The 27,443-nt window shown below is 34.7% G+C and overlaps 4 protein-coding genes across 4 annotated transcripts; 2 read left to right on the top strand and 2 right to left on the bottom strand.

Annotated features, from left to right (window-relative positions):
• Positions 1 to 841: 841 nt before the first annotated feature.
• Positions 842 to 7,325, bottom strand: cacul1 (CDK2 associated cullin domain 1). The gene is made up of 8 exons (XM_059565622.1): positions 7,006 to 7,325; positions 4,520 to 4,646; positions 4,335 to 4,437; positions 3,435 to 3,530; positions 3,146 to 3,248; positions 2,970 to 3,059; positions 1,693 to 1,831; positions 842 to 1,620 (listed from the first exon to the last, which is right to left on the bottom strand). Exons 1-8 carry the CDS (start codon positions 7,160 to 7,162, stop codon positions 1,581 to 1,583), a joined length of 855 nt encoding a protein of 284 aa, XP_059421605.1. The 5' UTR covers positions 7,163 to 7,325; the 3' UTR covers positions 842 to 1,580.
• Positions 7,326 to 8,701: 1,376 nt separating this feature from the next.
• On the bottom strand, positions 8,702 to 16,876 carry LOC132156687 (NAD-dependent protein deacetylase sirtuin-1-like). Its single transcript, XM_059565631.1, is given in 11 exon segments — positions 8,702 to 9,364; positions 10,105 to 10,300; positions 10,302 to 10,423; positions 11,704 to 11,890; positions 12,472 to 12,551; positions 12,651 to 12,798; positions 14,168 to 14,187; positions 14,190 to 14,319; positions 14,403 to 14,626; positions 15,121 to 15,237; positions 16,651 to 16,876. Coding segments are annotated over 11 exon segments (1,497 nt in total). The 5' UTR covers positions 16,715 to 16,876; the 3' UTR covers positions 8,702 to 9,155.
• Positions 16,877 to 21,412: 4,536 nt separating this feature from the next.
• On the top strand, positions 21,413 to 23,640 carry LOC132156685 (dnaJ homolog subfamily C member 12-like). Its single transcript, XM_059565629.1, has 5 exons — positions 21,413 to 21,528; positions 21,907 to 21,985; positions 22,850 to 22,989; positions 23,120 to 23,234; positions 23,318 to 23,640. Exons 1-5 carry the CDS (start codon positions 21,451 to 21,453, stop codon positions 23,398 to 23,400), a joined length of 495 nt encoding a protein of 164 aa, XP_059421612.1. The 5' UTR covers positions 21,413 to 21,450; the 3' UTR covers positions 23,401 to 23,640.
• Positions 23,641 to 24,216: 576 nt separating this feature from the next.
• LOC132156686 (cytochrome c oxidase subunit 5B, mitochondrial-like) lies at positions 24,217 to 26,380 on the top strand. Its single transcript, XM_059565630.1, has 4 exons — positions 24,217 to 24,380; positions 25,791 to 25,861; positions 25,948 to 26,047; positions 26,163 to 26,380. Exons 1-4 carry the CDS (start codon positions 24,284 to 24,286, stop codon positions 26,273 to 26,275), a joined length of 381 nt encoding a protein of 126 aa, XP_059421613.1. The 5' UTR covers positions 24,217 to 24,283; the 3' UTR covers positions 26,276 to 26,380.
• The last annotated feature ends 1,063 nt before the right edge of the window (positions 26,381 to 27,443 follow it).

Raw genomic sequence — 27,443 nt, 5'->3', positions numbered from 1 at the left:
CTTTAAATTTCCAGATTTAAAAATGAAAAACAAAATGTCCTAATATTTCCAAGTTTTCTATGAGGAACCGGGAACTCCATTAATAACATTTTCAACTTAATAACGTTTTGTCCTGTTTTGAGGATAATTACATTTTCCTTTTGCATTGTGACATTATTACATGATGATTTTCTCTTCAGTTATCTTTAATTGCAATGCAAAACATACACCGTAATGCTTTTAGATTTGAACTATAATACAAAACAACAGAAAACGACAAAAACAAGAGATTTCATATTCAATTTGCAAATAACATTTATTTTAATAATAAGTGTTCTTCCTGCCATTTTGCTCATTTCATTCACAAGAGGTTATAATGAGATTCTCGTAAAAAAGGATTATTTTACACATATAACTGTCTTTAAGCAGAGTAAAACAAAAATGATCCCAAATATGATCAAATATGAGTGCTTCTCCTGACACTGTTTAATAGTTTTTATTAAGACATATACAATATTAGAATAACATTATTATATAATGTCTAAATAAAGAAGATATATAACTAATAACTAGATAACTAATAGATAACTAATGATCTATTTAACATTATAGAAATTAATACTGCTTGTTAATGACTCACTATTAACAATAGTTTATTCAAAAAAATGTTTTGCTTCCTTTTAGCTTTATAATAATTTTTTATTAAGCCATAAACAATATTATAATAACATTACTATATAATGCTTATATTATACTTTAAATATGAAAATGTATGAATGAAATGGGCATTAACTAATGATCTATTAAGCATTATACACATAATATTGCTTTTTAACGACTTAATGAAATTTATTAAACACAATTCTTGTTTCAGTGTCATGAGTTTATTCCAGACAAATTATTAGCAGCCCTTTACATCACACCTGTCCTTTATCTGAACAGTTTTTCACAAACTGTTGTGCTTCCAGATTCAACATGCGACAAAACAATAATCAAATCAACAGCTGTTATAATGAATGGTTGACTTGCATTTTACATTTGACTTAAAAATGAAAAAAGGCAAATAGCCAAAGGCACGTTATTATTATTAGGTAAAATAGTAATCAAGTGTCAACTAAAACGGTTTAAAACTACAGTAGTGAATCTAAAATAAAACAAATAAAATAACCGTGTAAGAATCTGGATTTTAGACACCTTCATTCATCACCTGGTTAGAGATTCATGATGCAACATCATTTCTGAAATCACAGCAAGCCGTATGATTTTATAAAACGACAAAGAGATGAAAAAAAAAAAAAAAAAGAGAGGAGAGCCTGCTTCAAATCAAATCAACCTGGAAATATGATGAGCACTGTGAAACGAATCCACAACAAGAGAAACGAGGCAATCCCACAAAGGCCGTAGAGTTTTGTAATGCTTCTGTGAACTCTCCAAATAACTGAGAATTCCCAAAGGACTGTGTGACGAGATGAACGAACGTCTCTGCATCAGATAAAGTCTGCTGTGAACTGATTTTTAATGACGTATGCAGGCTTAAATTGCAGCAGCTTGCGGCGAGTCTTATCGCAATCACTGAAGTCGTGTAAAGATCCACTCCTCGGTCACGATTCTTCACTCGCTCGCTTCCTCGACTGATCGCCCCTGTGAAACAGACGTCAGTCATGTGAGTTAACATCATTCACAGACACAGCTCGAGGTTTGCAGACAGCGTACCTGGAGAAGCCTTTCTGATAAAGCTCCGTCTGCAGTTTCTTATCTTGATCCGCATAATACAGGAGCTGAGATTCAAGAGCAGGAGAATGGATCTGAGGAATGAATCTGGAGAACAGAGCTGGAGCAAGAGGAACCCAGTCTAGAAGAAAACAACACGCACATCTGAACTCACATCCTGACAGAAGGCATCTGGACTTAAAATGCACTGCTTAAACTAGTCTGGTGCATAAAAAGAAATATGTCAGAAGTGGAAATTGTTGGCTTGATAACAATTTTAACTTGTTTCCATACTGCCTTGTGATTATTGTGCATTCAGAACAAATGAAACTGAAAAGTGATTTAATAAAGTAACTTCTTAAAATGCATTTATAGGGCTGTCAGTAATATCTATCCATCTATTAAGGCTGGACGATATATCTCGAGTTTGTACAATATATCGATATTTTCTTTACAAGCAATTCGATATGATATGGTAATACCGTTTATATATTTCTATATCATTTTCATTTTTAGTTTAGTGAATTTAACTGCTGCTTTAAAATACTTATGTTTGTTTTTAGATTGTAATGTTACAATTTTAGAACTAAATGTGATTTTAACCCTTTTCTGCACATAATATAAAGGGTTACATGGGTACATTAACTTTATTTGTTTTCATAGCCTTTAATATGTGTTGTTTGTTTGGACAAGTGAAATAAATAAATATTAAATACAGATTTTTAAAGTCCAAATACAAAAACTAAAATACAGAGATATATATCGGATATCGCAAAGCGGCCCAAAATGTTTTCTATTTCTATACATTAATTGTTATTTCATATATACACACACACCTATATATATATATATATTTCTTTTTTTTATCAAAACATTTCACATAATGAAGTATGTGAATATATTGTTGTAAATGAATACAAAAAGTATTTGTGGTACTTGTGGAACAGGTTCTTCGTGAATTTAAAGAGAGAAAAAATGTTCTGAGAAAAGCTCCAGCATCGTTTGCTTGCAGATGACACTTGGATTGATATTTTGTGTGCAACTTAAGAGTCCGAAGAGTTTTGGGGCCACTGTAAATGTATTTTTATTTTTTATAAAGTAGCTACAGCTTCACATACAGATAACGAAACGGAGAAGTGTTTGGTTATGCAAATGCTGCATGCACTCGGACACAAAACAAACCCACTGAAACTGTAACTCAATACAAAACAAACACAGAGCGATGCATAGAGATGTTTAAACGTACACCTGCATTAAAAGCTAAAGAAAATCCCTCTCACCTGGCCGGAGGGCATAAAGACCTTTCACAACACTCTCCATAGTTGATGGCTTGACTTGAAACGGCATGGAATGAGCCTTTTTAAGAAGAGCTGAGAAAAACAAATAACGACACTTAAATTAATATATTTACAAAATGCATTGTGAAGCGAGAAGACTGTGTTTGATGTGCACTCACGCAGGAGCGTGCCGATGTGTTTCTCTGCGACGTAATCGGAGAAGAGCTTCATCAGATCGTCCCGCAGATCGCGGTTCAGCTTCGTCTCAATGTAGAACTTGTTCTTTAACAAAATGTAGATAAATGGATATAGAATTCAAAGTATCTCGTTAAACATGGAAAGTTTCATGATAACAATTACATTCAAACAGAATTTGGGTATTTTTTTTGGTCACAACAAGTTACACTGAAAGTATTGAAGGACAGAGGCACTTTCAAAGGCATCCATTTTTGAGTTTTGGCATTGTACCATGTAGATGAAGACGGGAACGATGCAGTGCAGAGCGGCTGTGTAGCGCGTCAGAGCCCGGTTAAAGTTTTCTATTAAATCTTCTGCTGGACTGGCCTTCAGAAGAGATGAGACAAGAGCTTTACAGTCATTTTTCTAATGTAGGTATTTATTGTAAAAAATTTTTTTTTACAAAATTAAAAACACAATAATAAAAATATAAAATAAATGCATGAATAAAAATTATATATCATACGACAAATTATCTTTAATCCAGGCATTTATCACTTCGCTTTTTTCAAGAAAACAATACAAAATTAATTAAAAAAAAAAAAATATATATATATATATATAATACAAAATAAATAATAATGCAATAGAAAATTAAGTAAAATTTATTTTTATGAATAGATTTTGATATCAAATTTAGGCATCACTACTTCCTTTTTCTGAAAAACAAAAATCTACATTCTAAAAACATTAATACAAAAATATATAAATGAACAAAAAATATTTTTTATTTAATTAAGGCATTCATTATTTTGATAACAACAGGATTATAAAAATGAATAAAAATTATAAGAAAATAAAATTAATAAAAAGTAAGAAAAATAATACACATATAAAAAAAATATAATGCATTTTAGACATAATTCTGTCTTGATTATAAATTTTTATATATATATATTTTGGTTACAAAAAAAAAAAAAAACGTGAAAAGAGATATATAATATATTAAAATATATAATTTTTACAAAAATTCTGTAAATCATATTTTGTCATGTATATCAATGTATGAATCCGAACATCATATGACTGTGAAAGAATCAATGATTCGATTGTGGTCGATTTAAAAGCTCCCTTTATTTACTCACAACAGAAGCACTCTACAAACAGGTTTAAATGTGTGTCTGCACTGACCTGTAGCTCAGAAGACACTTGCTCTAGATGAGACCTGATCTTCCACATCAGATCGTTGTAGAGCAGCTCGGAGTGCTGTTGGCACACACACTTATAAACCTGACTGGAAGAGGAACACAGAAGGATGTATTAAATCTCAGATGAGCAGCACGTTCAGACTCGTTCAGGAGTGAAGCAGCACTGACCTGTAGATCTGTTCGTATGAGATGGAGATGTGGTCCATCGGGCTTTGAGTAAGCAGATGCTCAATGGCTCGCTCTAGTTTTGGCCAGTAAACCGTCTTGTATTCTTCTGCTGTCATCACGTTCAAGTCTAGACATCGTCAAACAAGCAGAAGCAACACGCGTGACACTTACTGTTGAAAAACTACCCTCTATTGCTTACACAAACAGTATTTTGCCAGTATATTGATGGTATCAAACAGTAATACAGTATTGCAGTAATCACAAATATATAAAATAATATATATACTGTCGTTCAAAAGTTAAAGAATTTAAATTAATACTTTTATTCAGCAAGTATGTGTAAAATGGATAAAAACTGATGGTAAAGACATGGTGATGTTGTTCTTTCTAACTTTTATTTTTTAATAAAATAAAAAACTTGTGTTAAACTGTAATACTATTTCACAGTATTACTGTTTTTTTTCTCTAGTTTTGATAAAATAGCCTTGATGAGCAAAAGATACTTCTTTAAAAAACATTAAAAATCTTGCTGATCCCAAACTCTTATGTAAATAAAAACATATAAATAACACACATAATTTAATTTAAAATATTTATATTTTGCTTTACAAAAATTTTACACAATCAATACAATTAATGAGAAGTAATATTTATGAACAAATCAGAATTAGAACAGAGAGTGCTAGAGTTAGAGGGTTGAGTCAACAAATATATAAAATAGAATTAGAATAGAGTTCTGGAGTTAGAGGGTTGAGTCAAAAAATAGATAAAATAGAATTAGAATAGAGTTCTGAGTTAGAGGGTTGAGTCAAAAAATAGATAAAATAGAATTAGAACAGAGAGTGCTAGAGTTAGAGGGTTGAGTCAACAAATAGATAAAATAGAATTAGAACAGAGAGTGCTAGAGTTAGAGGGTTGAGTCAACAAATAGATAAAATAGAATTAGAATAGAGTTCTGGAGTTAGAGGGTTGAGTCAAAAAATAGATAAAATAGATTTAGAACAGAGAGTGCTAGAGTTAGAGGGTTGAGTCGACAAATAGATAAAATAGAATTAGAACAGAGAGTGCTAGAGTTAGAGGGTCGAGTCAACAAATAGTTAAAATAGAATTAAACAGTGCTAGAGTTAGAGGGTCGAGTCAACAAATAGTTAAAATAGAATTAGAACAGAGAGTGCTAGAGTTAGAGGGTTGAGTCGACAAATAGATAAAATTGAAGTAGAACAGAGTGCTACAGTTAGAGGGTCAAGTCGACAAATAAATCAAATAGAATTAGAAAAGAGAGTGATAGAGTTAGAGGGTCGAGTCAAAAAATAGATGAAATAGAATTAGAACAGAGAGTGCTAGAGTTAGAGGGTCGAGTCAACAAATAGATAAAATAGAATTAGAACAGAAAGTGCTAGAGTTAGAGCGTTGTCGACAAATAGATAAAATAGAATTAGAACAGAGAGTGCTAGAGTAAGAGGGTCGAGTCAACAAATAGATAAAATAGAATTAGAACAGAGAGTGCTAGAGTTAGAGGGTCGAGTCAACAAATAGATAAAATAGAATTAGAACAGAGAGTGTTAGAGTTAGAGGGTTGTCAACAAATAGATAAAATAGAATTAGAACAGAGAGTGTTAGAGTTAGAGGGTTGTCAACAAATAGATAAAATAGAATTAGAACAGAGAGTGCTAGAGTTAGAGGGTCGAGTCAACAAATAGATAAAATAGAATTAGAACAGAGAGTGCTAGAGTTAGAGCGTTGTCGACAAATAGATAAAACAGAATTATAACAGAGAGTGCTAGAGTTAGAGGGTTGTCAACAAATAAATAAAATAGAATTAGAACAGAGTGCTAGAGTTAGAGGGTTGGGGTCGAGTCAACAAATAGATAAAATAGAATTATAACAGACTGCTAGAGTTAGAGAGTCGAGTCAACAAATAGATAAAATAGAATTAGAACAGAGTGCTAGAGTTAGAGGGTTGGGGTCGAGTCAACAAACAGATAAAATAGAATTATAACAGAGTGCTAGAGTTAGAGGGTCAAGTCAAAAAATAGATAAAATAGAATTAGAACAGAGTGCTAGAGTTAGAGGGTCAAGCCAAAAATAAAAATAGAATTAGAACAGAGTGCTAGAGTTAGAGGGTCAAGCCAAAAATAAAAATAGAATTAGAACAGAGTGCTAGAGTTAGAGGGTCAACTCAAAAAATAGATCAAATAGAATTAGAACAGAGTGCTAGAGTTAGAGGGTCAAGCCAAAAATAAAAATAGAATTAGAACAGAGTGCTAGAGTTAGACGTTTAAATAAAGATGGAACTGTTTTTAGTAATTTCTAAGGACTCAGCTGCTGGGATTGAGTTGTGCAGCAGGCACATCACTCTGAAGTAATGAAGGCAGTGCAGAGGCAGTGATGGTTTTGTAGGTAAATATTAATGTCTCGATTTTTATGCGAGCAGTTACTGGTAGCCAGTGGAAACTGATAAACAGAGATGTGTTGGTGTAACTCACGGAACTTGGCGGTGGAGTTGAGCAACAGCGCAGAAGTGGACTCACAGGTGTCACCGCTGGAGTCGTGGTCCACACACACCTGTGTAGGTGAACACACACTCTCAGCCTGCGCGCGACAGTTGTGATTATCATCCTCGACCCCCTGCATCTCCTCCATGCTGCTCCGTACTGAGAGAGCTTTAGCACTCCATGTCAGCTCGAACCCGCTTCAGCTCAGCGACGAACGAAGCATGTTTACTGCTTCAGTTTCACTCCTGTATATTTTGTTGTCAATCCGAAACGAGATCCGACACGGACTTCCGTTAAATGGCGGATGTGTCAGAACAACAGCCCGCGTGTCAAAATAAGAGTCCCTCGGCATAAATATCGAATATTTGATCACATGTATGTATTTAATTTTATTCTAGTATTTAATAATCAGTATTTATTTCTTAGCTTGCTATCCCTCAAACTTTATATTTACATTACATTTAGCAGATGCTTTTAACCATAGCGGCTTACAAACGTGACCCTGGACCACAAAACATATAAACGTCATATTTATCATGAATAAATAAACTTACCATTGGTGTATGGTTTGTTAGGATAGGATAGGGTTAAAAAAAAAAAAAATTAAAACCAACAAAAGAGCAAACATAAAATTATTTTTAATATCTTGCCTTTCTACTGCAATTTTCTTAGCTTTAAATAAATGTTAAGCAATTAACGAAACACTCTATGTCTTAATGAATTTATTACAACTACGGTATATAAATATCAAGCTAATTCAAATTGTATTATGTTGCAAAAAACCAAATACAATATTAATTAAAAATAGTTAATAAAATATAAAAAAATTAATAAAATATAACCAATTATTTAGAAATAATTACCAAGTTAATAAGTAATTTTATTAACACAAAAATGCATTAATTATTTAATATAGGCATTATTCATGTATTTTATGTCTTAATGGATTTATATCTTTTTTAAACAACACACGTGCTAGATCTATCACTTAACGTACCTACAACAATGCTAATATATAACACTATATTTACATATTCAAACAGGCGTTTTCTGACAAAACAAGTCTGCAATTCAGTTATTTACTTATAAATTATTTAACACAAAATTTTTGCTAGTTGTTGCAGTCCAGGTTCATCAAGATGCTATTTAAAGTCATCTATTGCATCCTTTAACATAAAACTATAATTGAAATTAGCTTTAATAACTTGTAACCTCATAATTCAAACAAGCCTAAAATGTGCAGTAAATGTAGAATACAATACTTTTTTTTATTTGATATACAACTGTATGAAATAGTTTAGAAATGCTACTTAAACATAGCTCCAGCTGGCTATTCTGCAAACTCTTGAACATTATATTTACAATGCAAAATACTTCTCTACTATTCTTAATTAAAAATTGCATGCATCACGTACAGTGTTTAGCTCAAGGATGAGTGATGAGAGTCAAAAATGCTGTATTTGGTGACAAAAGTATTAATTTACTCTTTTGCAGCATCGCCAATCAAACACAAAATCTGACCTGAAAATTATTATTTTTAAACATTAAAGAAATGAGACCAGAACTGCATCAAGTGAATGAAGGAATCATGAAGTCGTGTTGATATTATAACTTAACAGTGTTAGAAAGATTTTAATGCCGGGTCACTGCATTTATAAAACCAACCATCATTAACAGGCACAAGTGCTTGAGGACAGGAACCAGACAAGTGTGAATGCATGTAAATAATGTCTTTCTACAGGTTTAGAAACCGAAAACATCCACTTGATGTCTATCAGACTTTACTGGGTATAAAAGACGTAAACAGTAGGCTGATCGTAGCTGCCAAATGTCTTGGTGCACATTGTGTAAAACATGAAAACGATACAGAAAAAGTGGTCTTTGGTTTGAAAATCATTCCCTTTTTTTTATCCCAAGCAAGTACATGGCATGTTCAGTTCTCCGGCAGAAACATTCACCGGAATTAAACACGTATTTAACATCTAAAAACAGGCTGCTGGTGAAACAAAAGAAAGGATAACAAACCGAACAAATGAAAGAAGTCGCATGCATTAGAAGACAAAGCAGGCGTTTAGGAGTGAGAAGATACAAAAATATATAAAACAGACTTGAGGACATTAAACGCAGCGAGTGCTGGTGAGTTACTGAGTGGATTGTGGATGTGTTTCTGCAGTGCATTGTGTTTGAAGGCGTATGTGTTCACGCTCCTGTAGTGTCTCGGTGTCTTTGTCTGGGCTTTCTTCCTCGACGTCGCTGTCGCAGGAGCTGGACGACTCGTCCTCTGAACTCGAGTAGACCTCAGCGCCGCGGAAGACGTAGCGGTTCGGTGCTTGGAATAAATACTGCGAGGCTGCACAACAGACAAACAACAAATGAGTGAGCGTGCAATGATGATAAACATCAGATAGATTTGGTTTTCAGTATCTTTTATACAACGAATGGTGACTCAAACCACCTAATGTGATTTTATCTAAAAAATATTCAAAGATATATAATAAAAATAACATCCTGATCTTAATATAAATTATATAAAATTTATCATAAAGCTATCTGTTAAAAAAATAAAATAAAATTATATATATATATATATATATACATTCATTCATTTAATTAAAATGTTACAATATATTAAAATAATATAAATTAAATAAACAATAAATAAATAAACTGGTGTACATATACAGTTTGTACAAAAACATGCATGCATATATTTAAGAAAATGTTTTATTTTATACGTTCAATATAATTATATATAATATAAAATATAAGAATATAAATGTATTCATAAATAATAAATATACACAGTAAACATACATATAATAAAAAAAAACTTATTTTGATTGCGATTAATCATTTCACAGCACTAACATATATATACTGTATATATATATATATACAAACAGAAATAGAAATGTAATCAATTAATATAGTACATAAATTATGCTATTTAATTTTTATTAAAGTTTAATGTGATAATTTGTGTGTAGTTTGCAATAAAATGCACTAATAAATCATTAATAATGACAGCAGGAACAGCTCAAAATTTGTAAAAATAAATAAATAAATAAAATAAAATAAAACAGACTTTACCTCCGAGTCGTTTGCTGATTGGACTCTGCCAGACTCGTCTTCTCCAGCATCGTCTACGCACTTCAGCATGCGGTTCTGTCTGCGGTTCCTTCTTCTCGAGAGACGGTGACGTGTCCTCTGACGCTCCTGTGGACGGTTTCTCCGTGATCTGGCTGAGACGGGACGAGTCGTAGCACAGCTGCTGGAAGTCGCCCCCCCAGACGATGGCAGAGTTCGTTCACGATGACGTCACAGTCTCCGAGCAGCTCCACGTCGAAGTTCAGGTGCGGCAGCGGCTCGCGGTTGATCAGTACTTGAGGGACATCATGAGGTACAGAGCCTTCAGAGAGACACACAAAACAAATATCATTTCACTTTGTGTCCCTGGAGCATGAAAGCAGTCTGAAGTCTCTGGGGTATATTTGTAGCAATAGCCAAAAATACATTGCATGGGTCAAAATTATACATTTTTCTTTTATGCCAACAATCATTAGGATATTAAGTAAAGATCATGTTCCATGAAGACATTTAGTAAATTTCCTACTGTAAATATATCAAAAATGATTTTGATTAGTAATATGCATTGCTAAGAATTCATTTGAACAACTTTAAAGATGATTTTCTTAATATTTAGATTTTTTTGCTCCCTCAGATTCCTGATTTTCAAATAGTTGCATCTCAGACAAATATTGTCCTCCGAACAAACCACACATCAATGGAGAGATGATTTCTTCAGCTTTCAGATGATGCATAAATCTCAATTTTAAAAATATGACTGGTTTTGTGGTACTGGTTCACATATGTTTCTCATACTAGGATTCAAGAGTTGATGTAAACAATTTTATTTAATCATAAAAAAATGTTGCATTTAAATACATTTAAAATGAAATAAAAATACAATTACATTAAGAATATTATTAAAAGAATATTTAAAAATATTATAACAAATATATTTCATTAAAATTAGAGTTTTTGAAAACCTTTACACAAATAAATATCAGATTGCTTTGGTTTTATTCATCTTTTGTATTAATATTTTTTTCTGTAAATAAAAAAATAAAAATAATATAAATAACATATATTTTAATTTTTATACATTTAATTATTTGTATTTTTTATTCGATGAAATTATATTTATTTTCAGTAAATAACAAAATACTAATTGAATATGTATGCAATCTTAAAACACAATGTGACAATTACTTTTAAAAAAGATTTAAGAATATTTTAGAAGAATATTTAAAATAAATACATTTCATAAAAAATGAAAAAAATGGTAAAGTATTACCTTGTTTACCTGCATGTGACAATTAATCAAGATGAAAGAACGGTGAACATGGAAATGTGTTGTTAATTAGTTAAAATAATAACTCAGAGGGACTAAAATAAGAAAATATTTCAGGTCAAAGGGGTTTAGCTGATGATACCATCTTTCGTATCCATTAAATTGCTGAGTAACCTTTAAAACCTGATGCATTACATCTGAATAAACTCAAAATAGAAAATCCTAGCCGAAAGGTTCTGAGTTATCATGATATGATCAAGTGCAACAGATTTATTTTCAAACCCGAAAGCAACCCAAATTACTGCAGACACGGAATAAACAAGAGGAGAACGCACTGGGAATGAGAGCCACCGGCCGGACTTTCAGTGAGGAGCCGATGACGATCAGAAGATCCACCTCATCTTTATCCTGCTTCATGGCTTGGTGGAAGAACTCTGGAAGGTTCTCGCCGAAGAAGACGATGTCTGGTTTCATGATGGCGTAGGGGACATTTGCCGGACACCTCGGACAGTGTGGAACAACCTGCAGCAGAACAACCGCAAGCACATATTAAAGGAACAGTTCACCCAATGATGACATTTTCAGTGCATCCGAGATTAGGATGAGTTTGGAGGAATGTAGCATTGCATCAATGGATGCTCTGCAGTGAATGGGTGCCGTCAGAATGAGAGTCCAAACAGCTGATAATAACTTTAAAACATTGCTTCCAGCTAAAATATGAGTCCATAATTTCCGATGAAAATGTTTAAGGTGCTTAATGTTGATCTGTGCAGATTTCTCTCCTGATTCAGACCAGACCGCTATTCCACTGGAGGAAGAGCTATTATAGACAAAAATCAGCTTTTCAGCTTTTGTCTTCTCCAGATGTTAACTGATGCGCTGTGGAATATTATTGTGATGTTTTTATCAGCTGTTTGGACTCTCATTCTGACGGCACCCATTCACTGCAGTGCATCCCTTGATGAGACACTGATGCAATTTCTCCAAATCTGATGAAGAGACAAACTCATCCTAACCCTAGATGATCTGAAGTTGAGCACATTTTCAGCAAATCTTCATTTTTTGGGTGAACTGTTCCTTTAAATGTTTATACTGGAGCATACCTGGTTGAATATATCCTCCCTTACGACTTCACAGTCAACCTTATGTTTACAGACAAGACAGGAAGCAGTCGCAAAGGAGCCTAAAACAATTAGTAAAAGACAGAGGATAATAAAAGAGTGTAGATACTGACAGTATGATGAATATCTATGTGTAACTGAGGAATTATGAGCAGATATACCATGACACTGAATGATGTTCTGGATCCCAGCCACCTGCTCCAGCGTGTCGATATTCTGAGTGTAGTTCCTTAATAACCTTCCCTTCTTATCCAGCATCGAGATGAACCGGTGACATGGAGACGGCTGGAACTGTCCCGGGTAGATTTCCTGCAGTACAAGCAAACGGAGAATATTGTTATTAATGCAATTTTTATACATTAATGAATGCAAATGCATACTACCGTTCAAAAGTCTGTGAACAGAACAATTTTTAATGTTTCTTCTGCTTATCAAGGCTGCATTTATTTGATAGAAAATACAGTAAAAATGTGAAATATTATTCTAATGTAAAACAGCTGTTTTCTGTGTGAATCTGTGTTAAAGTGTAATTTATTTCTGTGATGCTCCGCTGTATTTTCAGCATCATTCCTCTAGTCTTCAGTGTCACATGATCTTCAGAAATCAGAATAATATTCAGATTTATTATTAGTTGTGCTGCTTAATGTTTTTTGAAAACTGTGATACTTTTTCAAGAATCTTTGATTAATGAAGTTAAAAAGAAGAGCATTTATTTAAAATAGTAATGTTTTCTAACAATATAGACTTCCGTTTAAAAGTATGTGGTCAGTAGATTTTAATTTCTTTTTTAGAAAAATTAAAACTTGTATTCAGCATGGATGCGTTAAGTTGATAAGAAGTGATAGCAAAGATTTATATTGTTGTATTTATAAATCAGCATATAAGAATGATTTCTGAAGAATCATGTGACACTTCATATGACGGAAATTCAGCTTTGCATCACAGAAATAAATTATATTTTAAAGGATATTGAAACAGAAACCATTATTTTACATTGTAATAACATTTTGCAAGATTACTGTTTTATTTCTGTATTTTTGATCAAATAAATGCAGCTTTGATGAGCAGAAGAGACTTCTTAAAAAAAACTTTACAAGTCTCAAACATTTGAACGCTAGTGTAAATGCATTTTAACGGACATGATTAATCACATTAGACAATTGATTTCTACTACACGTTTTCTGAAATGTTACGTTTTGATACACACAAACAGTGCATAATATAATTAAATATCCTATAATTTGCATCAACATTCAGGTTCATATTCCTTGTTTGATTTTGTTGACATATTAGAGTTAAAGGATTTTGGGTTTCTCTTTTTATCACTATATAAATAAGAAGATAATATCAACAAACAACAAACAAGAAAAAAAACGTCTTCGACATGTTTTTAGAAGTTAAATGTTATATATATATATCAGGTATACGGTACATGAACATGAGAATAAAACTGTAAAGTCTGTTGCATGCGAGTTTCACTGAAGCCGAGAAAAGATAAGTATTGGAATTTAATAGATAAAGTGCAATAAAATAAACACTTAAAATTGTCTTTTGGATTTTTTCCTTTCTACTGTGGAAGCAAATTAAACCAAACTGACCAGTGCATTAAAAACTTATCATTAAAGTAATTGTTTTCCATCATTGGTTGAAATGCAAATAAGGTGGCAATGTATCGAACCTTGGCAAATTTGAAAAAAGCCTCGGATCTCTTCTAAAGTAGTCTATGTCGAACATGGCTTGAGGATCAGGGAGGTCAGGAAAGTCGACAGCGAGTCGAGCGTATATGCCGTCTCGAGACCGAAAGTCAGGAATCCCGCAGGAAACAGACACCTGTGGAGGAACAAGAGGAGAATTCAACTTCCTGGAAACATCCTGAGAGTCCGTGTGATTTTCAGGAGATCTCAGAGACGCACCCCAGCACCCGTGAGCACCAGAATCTTCTTCCTCTCCGTCAGGAGCCGCACCACGTCCTCTAACGTGTTGACGTCTTTGCGTTTCTTTCTTTTGGGCGGTTCTGAGATGTTGATGATGATCTGCCACAGCGTCATGTCGTGCAGATCCGCCGGGAGAACCGTTTCGGGAAGCAGGTCTCTCAGAATGGCCCTCGGGTCGGTTCCTCTCATGAACCGATACGAGCCTGAAAAACAACCAAGCTTTCATTGAACTCCACACAGTATATTGTGAATTGTGCACTACAGACATGACTCAAGTTTATCGAGTTTGATGCGTTTCATGGCAAACAAAGAGTATACATTAGAAGAACAATAGTAGTAGCACTCAATACAAAACACAAAAGTAAAATTATAAAACAAAGTTTCAGAGATGCAAAGGGGGAAAAAAAGGTTTAATATTTCGATTCAAGATATTTTTTTGGTTAAAATCCCATGTTATGAATGATGAGGTACTATGCAGGCTATTTAAGACAATATTGGTTTGATTAGACGTGATGAAAAATGTTTGCTCTCTCTCATAGGCGACCTGTTTTGATCTCATAAAGTGAGAATTTTGCATCTATGAAGTTTTGTTTTTACAATTCTATAAAAGATTCTATGCATGCACTTCTGAAAGAAACTGTGGAAGTTTTTCTGGGTGCATCTTAAGTTTTGCACTACAGAAACTATCTTATCTGACCGATCTGTAGTTGAGGCGTCCAGTCACTGGAGCTGGCGTGAGACGAGCAGTCATCATCATCATCATCATCATCAGTGTGAGGAAGATCAGGAGATGTGAAACCATTGGGATGGACACCTGTGTCTGTGAGCAAACCAGACAAAACTCTGTTTATATAAAGGAATAATAGCAGCATAATACAACAGGCCTTGGTCCAATGGTTACTATGTAACCCAAGACTTAGTGCTTATATTAATAGTATTCTTCAAATGTAATCCTATATATCACTTATTTTACATTTATTTTCATTTGAATAAATAATCAAGGTAAAACTGTGTGTAATACAAACATGAAAGTATTGCAGGAGTTACAGCTTCATTCATCAGCATAAAGAACAAGAATGCATTATTATAGTGACTAAATACATTTTAACAAACTATGTAAATAATTGTACAAATAAAGCATTAAAAATAATTATGGAGTTGACATGACTAGTCGAAGCAGTGACAGAAGTGTGACATGTCCCTTAAAACTAATAATAGTAAAAAAATAATAACTGGAGAGGTAAATAGAGGTATATAAATATAATAATTCGGAGAGGTGAAATTATTTAAATAGATAAATAAAATATATATCATATTTTATTTATTTTAATTTATTAAAAAACTATTTTATAAATAAATAAAAACTATAAAAAATAGAATTTAATTAATAATTAAATTACATAATATAAATAAAAATAAATATTAAATAATAATAATAAAACACTTAAGTACATAAATATAAAAAACACTTAAGAGATAACAACAACAGTGCTACTTAATAATACAAGATTAAAAATAATATTTACTTAATAAATATTTAAACTATATAAAATACACAAATCAATAACATCTAAATAATGATAACACAATATTTAATAATTAAATTGCATAATTAAATATAATAATAAACCATTAAATGTAGAACATAAAAACATGTAAAATAACATACAATAAAAAAAATTGAATTTAATTAATAATTAAATGACATAATATAAATCAAAATAATATTAAATAATAATAATAAAACACTTAAGTATATAAATATAAAAACACTTAAGGAGATAACAACAACAGTGCTACTTATTAATACAAGATTAAAAATAATATTTAAATATTTAAACTATATAAATATACAAATTATTAACATCTTAAGATCTAAATAATGATAACACAATATTTAATGATTAAATATAATAATAAACACTTGAACCTAGAACATAAAAACAATAACATTAAATAATTATTGAACCTCCACAGATAAAAATAATAACTGAATAATTAAATAATAATACAAGTATATTCATTTCATAAATTATTATTATTATAATAAAACCATTAAAAAATAGTTATTATATTAAATAAGTTAATTATACAAACGTAAAAACACGTAAAACTAAGTAACGTTGACGTTATATGTAAACCTGACTGTTAGCCCACCATGAGAGATATCAATTTTAAAAACTCCTAAAATAAACAGTAAATTATGACAATAAATCAGATGATGTACCGGAGAGCTCTGGCTTTGGTTCTGGTTCGGTTCGGTGGTTGTTGTTGTTTAGTGACTCGTCCATCAGCTCCGGTTCCGCCTTCACCGGCTCGGTTTCGCCAACTGCGCCGTGCTCCGGTTCACCGAACCTCGGTCTCTTCAGAAGCGGCCCGTTTATTTTCGCCGTCCGCCATCTTCTCCAGACAGTGAACGAACGGAGGACGAGGAGCGCGGAAGAACTTCCGATAACGCTGTGACGTCATCGTCACGAGGAGACGGACCGAAAGAAAACATCTCGGTTATGTATGTAACCACGGTTCCCTGAATAGGGAACGAGATGCTGCGGTGACGTCACCGTATGGGAACACCTCTCTGTGTGACGAATGTCTGAAGCCCTATACCATCCCGCCAATCCTATTGGCCAAATAGCACTTGGCACCGCCCCACGCATGCGTACGCATCGTATACCTGGGTGCCGTGCGCTATTTCGCTCAGATTTCATGTACTGAAGAAGAATGCTATCAAGGTATGGAACGGCCGGGACCGCAGCATCTCGTTCCCTATTCAGGGAACCGTAGTTACATACCGAAAGAAAACATCTCGGTTACATATGTAACCACGGTTCCCTTTCATAGGTCACTCGATGCTGCGGTGACGTCACCGTATGGGAACCATATACTATAACGCCTGACATACCTGATAGCTGGGATCCAAGGAAGCATCTGCTCAAGCGGAGAGAACCCGGGAGCCAGGAGCCATCCTCACATCCAGACTGTAAAACTTGATAAAAGTACTCGGTGAGGACCATCCTGCCGCAGCACAGATATCATCCATAGAAGATCCACTGAGAAAGCTTGTGAAGAAGCCACTGCTCTCGTGGAATGAGCTCTAACTCCTAAGGGCGAAGCGAGTCCGCGCGCCTCATAGGCTAAAGATATTGCCTCCACCAGCCAATAGGACATGCGTTGCTTTGTGACAGCATGGCCTCTATTCTTCTGTCCAAAACAGACAAACAGCTGGTCAGACTCACGCCATGGGGCTGTTTGATCAACATAAGTCTTTAGCACTCTGACAGGGCAAAGAATCAGATCTCCTGATCCCGCCTCAGCAGGGGGTAAAGCCTCCAAGACCACTTGTTGAAAGCGAAAAGGGTTAGAAGCAACCTTAGGGACATAATTAGGCCTCGGTCGCAGCAATACTTTCACAGAGCCTGGTGGAAAATCCATGCACGATGGCGAAACAGAAAGAGCCTGTAAATCCCCAACTCTCTTGAGGGAGGATAAAGCCACAAGAAGAACTGTCTTTAGAGTCAGGATTTTATCCGGTATAATTTCCAAGGGCTCAAACGGATGCCCTGATAAACCCTGCAACACAATGGATAAATCCCATGAAGGAACTTGCACAGGGCGGAAAAGCCTCAGCTGTCGCGCACCCTGTATAAAACGAGAGACCAGCGGATGACGGTCGTCATCTTCTCGGATATACGTGGTTAGCTGAAATGGCTGCCACGTAAACTTTCAGAGTGACTGGCGTTACTCCATCAGAGAAACGGTCCTGAAGGAACTCCAGTACTGAAGCCACTGGGCAGTAAACTGGATCCATATTACAAATTCCACACCAGGCCGTAAACAGTTTCCATTTGAAAGTACATAAGCGTCTCCTAGAAGCTGCTCTAGAATTCATTATAGTCTCGGTCGTTTCAGAAAGACCAGGACATACTAACTCACTCCGCTCAGAGGCCACGCCCACAGCTTCCATAGATCTGGCCTTGGGTGCCAAATCATTCCCTGTGCTTGCGATAGTAAATCCTGTCTGAGGGGAATCTCCCATGGAGAGCCCGCTAACAGACTGACCAGGTCAGCAAACCATGGCTTTGTGGGCCACCACGGAGCAACCAGCAGCAGCTGTTCCACTCTGTCCAGCCGTATCCTGGATAACACCACTGGAATTAGACGAATCGGGGGAAAAGCATACAAGCTGGTTCTGGGCCAATTGTGAGCTAACGCATCCAAGCCCAGGGGCGATGGAGGGCATAGGGAGAACCACAGCGGGCAATGCGTAGTCATGCTCGACGCGGATAAGTCCACTCTTGCTTCTCCAAATATCTGCCATAAGAGGCTCACCATTTGGGGGTGCAACCTCCATTCCCCCTGCTCCAGAGTCTGTCTGGATAGCAAATCCGCTATCCTTGATGATTCAGATACGACACAACTGCTATGTTGTCTGATCTGAGCAGAACATGACGGCCGATCAGCAGATTCGAGAAGTACTGGAGAGCTAGAAAAACCGCCAGTAATTCCAACCTGTTTATATGCCAACTGCATTGTGTCGCCGTCCATACTCCGTGAGCTGGGCGCCCTTGACAAACAGCTCCCCAACCGGTCAAAGACGCGTTTTTATCATAAGGAAAAACCTTAGGACCCCAATCCTTACGAGGGGGCGCCATAGGTGAAGGCTCTTCTCGTGAGGCAACTTGTTGGCGGTGAGAGGAGCTTGAGCGAGAACGTGCGGGCGCCTGCCGCTGTTCAATCTCCCTGGGCCTGCAAGGAATCAGCTGGCGGAAGGCAGCTGATTGCTGTTTTGCTGCCCTAAATTTACCCACCACCGAAGTGACCGCCTCTCCAAACAAACCGTCCTTAGATACAGGGGCGTCCATAAGAAAAGATTTGTCCTTTTCTTTGATATCGATGAGATTAAGCCAGAGGTGGCGCTCAACCGTAATCAATCCAGCCATAGAACGGCCCACTGCTCGAGCAGTATGTTTGGTAGCGCGTAGCGCCAAATCCGTTGCTCGCCGCAGCTCTTTCACAGCCTCGGGTGTGATACCCTCCCCCTCATCGAGTTCCTTTAAGAGCTCCGCTTGGTAGGCCTGAAGGACCGCCATAGAGTGGATCGATGCGGCCGCCTGGCCTGCGGCCATGTAGGATTTCCCGACGAGGCTGGACGTGACTCGACACGCCTTAGAAGGTAGAAGGGGACGAGACTTCCATGCCGTGGCCGAATTAGGCGCGAGATGTTCGGCGAGAGTCTCTTCCACCGGAGGCATCGCTGCATAGCCATGGTCCTCGTCATATCGTCCACAACCGAAGGAGATAGCATCATATGCCTCCGGGGTGGGTTGTAAATCCTCATTTGAGAAAACGACTGGTTCGACAAAGCTCGCTTCCTGCACTAGGGTAGGGGAGAGCAAGCGACGTGGAGAAAACTCCAGCGCAGCGCTGTCCTCGTAATCCATGTCGCACATGTCTCCCCAAGCCATTGCCTCGTGCGGTGCCTCAGCAACTGTGCTGTCTGTATGTGATGTAAGCCCAAGCACACTACGCACCTTTCATGAGAGTCTCCCTTCATGATGAACCTGGTACACGGTTCCTTACACTTCCGAAAAAATTAATCGCGTCCGCGAAGAGGAGTTAACACTGCTCTGAGAAAACCGCTGAGAATGCGAGATGATTCCTAGGGCACAGATAATTCGCTTTCCTGAAGGAAATGAAATCTGAGCGAAATAGCGTGCGGCACCCAGGTATACGATGCATACGCATGCGTGGGGCGGTGCAAATCGCTATTTGGCCAATAGGATTGGCGGGATGGTATAGGGCTTCAGACATTCCTCACACCGAGAGGTGTTCCCATACGGTGACGTCACTGCAGCATCGAATTTACCTATGAAAGGGAAACATTGTTCCTCAACAGTTGTTTATTTTGTTAGGAAAATTCCATATACATAAGAAAAAGTAGGCTCAATGTTAGCCAAATGCACATTTGCACATTTTATAAATGACTTTAAATTAATATAAGTAAATCTCATCCATGAACAAACAGAAAACAAAAAAGCACTGAAAACATGTAATGCTCTGAAATAATTGATTGAAATGTATGTAATTTATAATATGTAATATTATATAAATGTGTATTATATAAATTATATATGTAATAATATGTAAATATGTAATACCTCATGTTCTTGTGGCAATGAATTAATAAAGCATAAAAAAAGAAAAACATTGTTCCTTAAATACAAAACATTCTGGAATGCACTTTCCCAGCAAATATTGTTCCACCAATAAATTAAAAAAGTTATTTATAAAGTTATTCATTTTCCTAAATTGCATTTAGTTTATCCCGTCAGAAAATACAATTGTATTTTATTTATTTATTTGTTTGTTTATTTTACTGTTAAACACACAAAGTAATTTTTTTTTTTTACCGGTACAGATATTTTTTATTGTATGGAGAAAATAAATTGATGATTAAATTGTGTAACTTTATATGAAAAATACTATAAACACAAACAGAAATGAGCAAACAATTAAACAAAATTAATTAACTGAATTAATTAAATATACTGAAATACTGAAAGGTTAATACTTGAAAGCGTTTCTTTTGTTAATTTATTTTAAATGTTCTACATTTAAACAAACATAATGCTGTGTTGTAAAAAAACAAAAAACATTTTAAGTAGCCTACTTTATTATGTTTACATACAATACAATAATGTTCTGTAAAAAAAATACACGACAATTTTTGAATTTACGTAGGCTACTATTAAAACGAAACGTGAAAATGTCAGGGAAATACTATTTGGTTGAATTCAATCATTATCTGTGTGAAAAATCCTTTAGTTTTTACTATCTCACAGATTTAAATCACAAGTGTGGTATTTTAGTATGAGTCAGAGCTCTGCGTCACGCAGGCCATTTAAAAGCGCTTCTATCGTAAAGCGCCAAATACTAACGCGCATGCGCGCTCTGTTGAATAGTTCTGACTGACAGAAGCACTCGTTCACGGGAGTTTACGGTAGTTTCGCGGATAGCTGTAGAAGGCATGGAGGCGATACTGAACTGCACAAAAGAAGATTTGGAAGATTATTACGGGCTTCTCGGCTGCGATGAACTCTCAACGGTGAACACAACTTACTACAAACCATAACAGTCTTGTAGAGCTTGCGTTTTATTATTTTTATGCTAGTTTATCACAGCATCTTCAAAAGCATAGTTTAATTAAAATAATCGCAAATGTCAGTGTGCAATGCATCTTTTGTAAACAATGTAAAAATATTTGATAGACTAATTGCATTAACGTGTATCTGACGGTCTTTTTTTTTAACACATCTTATAATTATAATAGCAGAACAGCCTGTTGCGTCTATGTCAGAGACCATGCTGGTGATAATAATAATAATAATCATTGATTAAATAGCTGGAAATGCACATCCTGAAGCTTCTGCATTACAGTCAATACATGCTAATCTTGACATAAATGTATATGCATGCTCCATAGACTGAACAGATTGCCAGTGAGTTTAAAGTGAGAGCTCTGGCCTGCCATCCTGACAAACACCCCGAGAACCCCACAGCAGGTAGAGATCATAATTCATATTTTTGTGCAAAGATGTAATCTATTTATTTTGGTTTTGCATTAAGAGAGAAACTGAGATATGTTGCACCTATACCTTTGAAATGCACCATGTTTTCTGAAAGATTACCATGTTAATGTGCTTGTTAATTAGTTGCAATAATTTTTTTCCAAAAACATGTACAGTTACGGATTGATTTAGGTTTTCCATTAGCCAATGACGATATAATGCCAAATCTTAAAACAGTTCTTGACCCTTTAAACCTGTTAAAAAAATCATGAGAATGATGAAATCAAGTCATGAATTAAATACAAATAAAATAGTGTAATTAATTTTACAGGAAAAAAATTTAATCTTAATACTTTTAAAGTATATTTGAATATAATTTATCAAATATTTTAGTATCTCATTTATTAAATATTTTTAGTAATTCCTATAAAATCAGGAAAGATATAAATAAAATAAAAATGATTTTTATTTGCAATACAAGTATAATTTACAATTACTTAAAAATACTTTAAATATAATTTACCATAAATTAATAAATAAAAAATAATTTTAATTGGATTGTATTGGTACAATTTTTAATGTTTAATGTTTTTAAAAACCTATTTAATTGATGATCATTTAAGTTTATATTAAATAATTGTACATGTATTAATTTAAATGTTTGTATTATATTTTATCTATGTTTTTAATATTATTTTTGGTTTGCACTAATCTAAACTAACATGATGAAAGATTACAAAGTCAAACCATGTCCCTTTTCTCCTTTGCTGAAACATTAATGAAGGAAGTTTCTTCAGCTGCCGTGTCTTTTGTAAGCGTCTGGATCTGTTTCTAAAACTTGTGTGATCTTTTTCGCAGTGGAGGAGTTCCAGAACTTACAGGAGGCTAAAGAGGTTCTCACGGATGAGAAGAAAAGAAAGAATTATGATCTCTGGCTCAGAAGTCGAATTGCAATCCCGTTCAGCGAGTGGCGAGCACTCAGTGACTCTGTTAAAACGGTGAGCGTCAGTCAGGACGCTGATGGCCAACAAATGCATTGAAAATAACACTGCATTCTGTCATGCAACAAGCTGTATATTTGTTACAATTGATAATAACTCATTAGTGTGTGCTAAAATGAAATTTCAGTCAATGCATTGGGCCGTGAGGAGCAAGAAAGAAGCGATGCTTGAGGCTGCAAAAGATCCAGATCCAGTGAGCGTGCACAAAGTGAATCTGTCAGAGGAGAAACCCTCTGAATCCTGTAAGAGATTTCTTTTTTTTCCAGGGCTATTTACAGTTTTTCAGTTATTAGGTTTTTTTTACCATAATGTCTCTGTTTCACAGATGATTATTGGCATCACAGGTTTCGCTGGGCTGGTGAAGCTCCCTCAGGCCTTTTACAGAAGTTCAGGAACTATGAAATATAAATGCATATTTTATCACATTCGATGCTTAGCTTTTGTGTGCAAGTGCATGCACTCCATATATAGAGGAAAGAATCAAAATGTCATTATTATGCATAACGTTGTTTTGTAGAAAGATGAGATATATTGACATAGCAGTGATGCTTTCTATGCCTTAAATGTCCATTTTTTGTTGAAGTATGAGTAAAAAACGTTTTCAAGCCTGCAGATTTGTGCAAGAAATGATTATAGAGTTTATTTTAATGAATATAATATGTGATAATGTATTTTTTTCATGCATATAGCACTAATTAAATAATAATAATATTAATTAAATTAATAAAAATAGCATTTAGTTAATATATATATAAGTCAGGAGTGTTTTAAAAATAGCACTTTTGTAGTCATAAAATTGTATTTATGTTCAGAAAAAGAAATAGAAAAGTGTTTAACATATGAGCTCCATGTGCAATCAGCATTTTGAGGTGAATATGTGTGTTTGTGTGTGTGTGTGTGGGCATTTACAGTACATAACAAGTGTTACAGTTGTGTCTGTGTGTTGTGCTTAATTGTAAGCCCCTGTTGCATAAATGAAACAACTTACTGTGGAATAGTACATTTATTTACAGCATGAAAGAAATTATAATTAAAATTTATTATTTATTTTTTTAACTATTTACAGAACTAAATGCATTCGGAACAGATTTCACTTTTCTTATACTGTCCTCTCAGTTACACACCTGTCCGCTGTTCCTCAACTGTGCGTTCATTCGTTGGTCAAAGTCCAGCGGAGCCTCTCTGTGATTGGTCAGTCCCATGTGTCAATCATTCTAGTGACTTTCACTGACACCAGTTCACACACAGCTGTGCGCGCAGACAGACAGAAGACCCAAAGTTTAAAGTCAACATGGCAAGCAGAATCCTTCCGAGAGCCTGGCGCCTGACTCTGATGGGAAGACAAAATATTTTAATGAAAACCCCTCAGCGTGCGATGGCCGGTAAAGGTGAGAGACCTTCAGTAATTTCTATTGAGAAATTAAGCAGCACTGATATTATTCATGCACGTACAAAAATAAAGCAATATGCTATCCTATTCGATGTATTTCAAAGAGTGACATATTTAATCTCTTATACAGTCACATGCTATCACCAGACCGAAAGACACCGACCTGACATATGAAACTGATATCTGAAAAACATTAAATTACATTGGAAAGTAGGGTTAAATATGCTAGACATGACTTAAATCGATAACGTGGAGGCTCGTGTTATATAAAAGCAGTGCGTTTAATCAAGGTCATTTGTTCTTTATGCTGTGGAGGCCGAGCTATGGCCTTTTTCTTGGCACTAAACTCATGTTCGTGTGCCAGTTTCTGAGGATCATGGAGGGCGCCGCTTTATTTACCCGCTGTTTGGCGACACCTAGTGGACAGATCGTGTGATCGCAATCACAAGACCAAGCGTGAACGAAACCATTTGCAGTGACTTGCTGGTGACACTTTTTAAACTAGTAACCTTAGCATTGTTCCTTGTATAACTAATGTATAATTAGTGAATGTACATGCAAGTATAAGTAATGAAAAGTGATTTTGTATTTATACACACTAAGGTGGTAGTGTGGTACTTTAAACATTACAAAACCAAGCTTAACTTGGTTTTGTAGCAAGCTTAACTTAACCAAGCTTAAACATTACAAAAAAAAAAAATCATTATTTGAAATAAAATACAAACTTTTACAGCAAAAATTATAAAAAAAAATATATTTATTTTTATTGAGGTTAACTTGTACATTACTAAAATAAGAATGAAAATATACATAATGTCAAAAAATAAGGAAAAGATTAAAATGAAAACAATCAAAATATTAATAACATTTAATATTTGTTTATATTGCAGAATTCAGTTATTTTTGTTCCCACTGCAGAATAAATATTATAAAACAATGACACTGATATTTAATATATATATATATTAATTATTGGAATACTTTTTACGAGACAAAGAATTCAATAGCTTCTTGCTATTTATTCATAAATTATTGTGAAATCTACTCAACATTTTCTGAGTTGAAATATTTCAGCTTATGAATGTGCATGGTCTATTAAGCATTGCATTTTTGTTATTAGTAAACCTTTTTTATTTATTGTTAAATATTAAATTTTTAAAAATTTTATAACACTTTACAAAAACTTTATTAAAATCGAATATAAATGCATAAGTATTTGTACTATAAACTTTATTAGCCTTAAGAGTGCCTCCTTTGATTCCTTGAGGATAAATTACACTTTTTTTTTGACTGTATTAATGGCAGATATTTTCTCCTATCTGTTTGTCCTCCAGTGCTTTAGTTGCATCTGTCCTCTTTTACTCAAGCGTATCACTGTCTTCCATCGATTAGGTTTTCTGTTTTTCAGGTATCCCGACAGATGAAGAGCAGGCAGCGGGGCTGGAGAGACGCATCCTGCAGGCCATGAAGAAAGGCCAGGTAAAACAAACAGTGACCTTCTGTTTGACTGTCGACTTTGGTGAGTGTATAGTTTTCTTTCTGACCCACCATCATCTGTTAAACAGGATCCATACAGCATACTCAAGCCAAAGGAATACACTGGGACCAGAGACGACCCTCATATCGTTCCTAGCATCAATAACAAACGACTGGTAGGCTGCATCTGTAAGTCACACACTTACTATTGTTCTTAGTCAAACAGACTAGCTACAATTGATTCATAAATAGAATAAGGAAGTCTTTCTAAATGAAAGATGTGTTTCTCTGTTGTGTTGTGAAGGTGAGGAGGACAACACTGCGGCCGTTTGGTTCTGGCTTCACGAGGGAAACCCTCAGCGCTGTCCGTCCTGCGGCTCACACTACAAACTGGTCCATCACGAGCTGCCACACTGAGCTGGACCACACACACACACACACACAGCTAAACCTGCAGGAACCGCTGCGTGCCTCTTCCAAACATGTACAGGAGTCAAGAATAAAATTATTTAATACAGTCAATGCGTCACAAAGTTTTTTTTTTTTAAATAGAGGCAATTGCAACTTTTTTCTCACAATGCTCATGATTATTGCAATATAAAAACTCAATTCAGATTTAACATTTTTATATTGCTCATTTAAAGCTTGCAATTGTTTTTTTTTGTTTTGTAAAAAAAGTAAAAAGATCATTGCAATAAATATATATATATATATATATATATATATATGCAATTTGCATCTCACACTTGGGCTTTTAAAATTTTGTTTTAAATTTAAAAGCCCTGTTTTGTTTTATTAGAATTTTCGATCTTATTTTTTTGTTAAAATTGCGAGTAGGGATGCACGATATATCGGCCACCATATCAGTATCGGCCGATAAATGCACAATTTTTCTGTTATCGGTACCGGCCCGATATGAAAATTTGGACGATATCTTAAAGGCGATAAATAATGCATTCTTTTCTTCAGAAACACTTGACTTGAGACGACTTGTTTGCATTATTTTATTTATTTTTAAGACTTTTTTTATGATGAATTTTGGTAATGGGAGAGTAAAACTAGTTTTAAAAGGTACACTGTTCAAACTAGGCTGCTTATGCTGAAGTGTTTGGGATGTGGCTTTTAATGGAGACGTTTTTTGTAATCAGACTCTCAAAAAGTATATAAAAATATCGGTCATCAGCTTTCAAAAAAATAAATAAATAAAATTATCGGTTATCGGACAAAATTTTCATATCAGTGCATCCCTAATTTCGAGTTACTCAATAAATGGAGGCAACAAGCTTTTAAACAATCCACTAAATCCAACTGAGGTACACATGAAAAAAATCAGATTTAGAAAGAAATGCATTTATTTACAATTTACAAACACAGAATAAATGTCAGCATTTGTTTAATTGCTTCCTTCAACACTCACACAATGGCACAGCAACTAAAAGCTCACACAGTATAGATGTGTGTTTGTGTGATGAGCAGGTTAAGACTTAATATAGTTTAACTTCAACTCCAATCATCAAACTCACTTATTATTAATATTGGACATAAGTTATTACTTCGAATGTCATCAGTGGCATTTTATTTGATT

This window comes from Carassius carassius, chromosome 14 (genome assembly GCF_963082965.1).
Source record: "Carassius carassius chromosome 14, fCarCar2.1, whole genome shotgun sequence".
Taxonomy (NCBI): Eukaryota; Metazoa; Chordata; class Actinopteri; order Cypriniformes; family Cyprinidae; genus Carassius; species Carassius carassius.
Note: the sequence above shows the minus strand (reverse complement) of the source record. Positions and strands in the feature narration are given on the sequence as shown.

Coding starts and splice junctions, on each gene's coding strand:
- cacul1 (XM_059565622.1), bottom strand. CDS start 7,162: ATGGAGGAGATGCAGGGGGTCGAGGATGATAATCACAACTGTCGCGCG. Junction 4,647..7,005: donor CAACTCCACCGCCAAGTTCC/GTGAGTTACACC, acceptor GACGATGTCTAG/ACTTGAACGTGATGACAGCA. Junction 4,438..4,519: donor TCATACGAACAGATCTACAG/GTCAGTGCTGCT, acceptor TTCCTCTTCCAG/TCAGGTTTATAAGTGTGTGT.
- LOC132156685 (XM_059565629.1), top strand. CDS start 21,451: ATGGAGGCGATACTGAACTGCACAAAAGAAGATTTGGAAGATTATTAC. Junction 21,529..21,906: donor GCTGCGATGAACTCTCAACG/GTGAACACAACT, acceptor CATGCTCCATAG/ACTGAACAGATTGCCAGTGA. Junction 22,990..23,119: donor TCAGTGACTCTGTTAAAACG/GTGAGCGTCAGT, acceptor ATGAAATTTCAG/TCAATGCATTGGGCCGTGAG.
- LOC132156686 (XM_059565630.1), top strand. CDS start 24,284: ATGGCAAGCAGAATCCTTCCGAGAGCCTGGCGCCTGACTCTGATGGGA. Junction 25,862..25,947: donor AGGCCATGAAGAAAGGCCAG/GTAAAACAAACA, acceptor TCTGTTAAACAG/GATCCATACAGCATACTCAA. Junction 26,048..26,162: donor ACGACTGGTAGGCTGCATCT/GTAAGTCACACA, acceptor TGTGTTGTGAAG/GTGAGGAGGACAACACTGCG.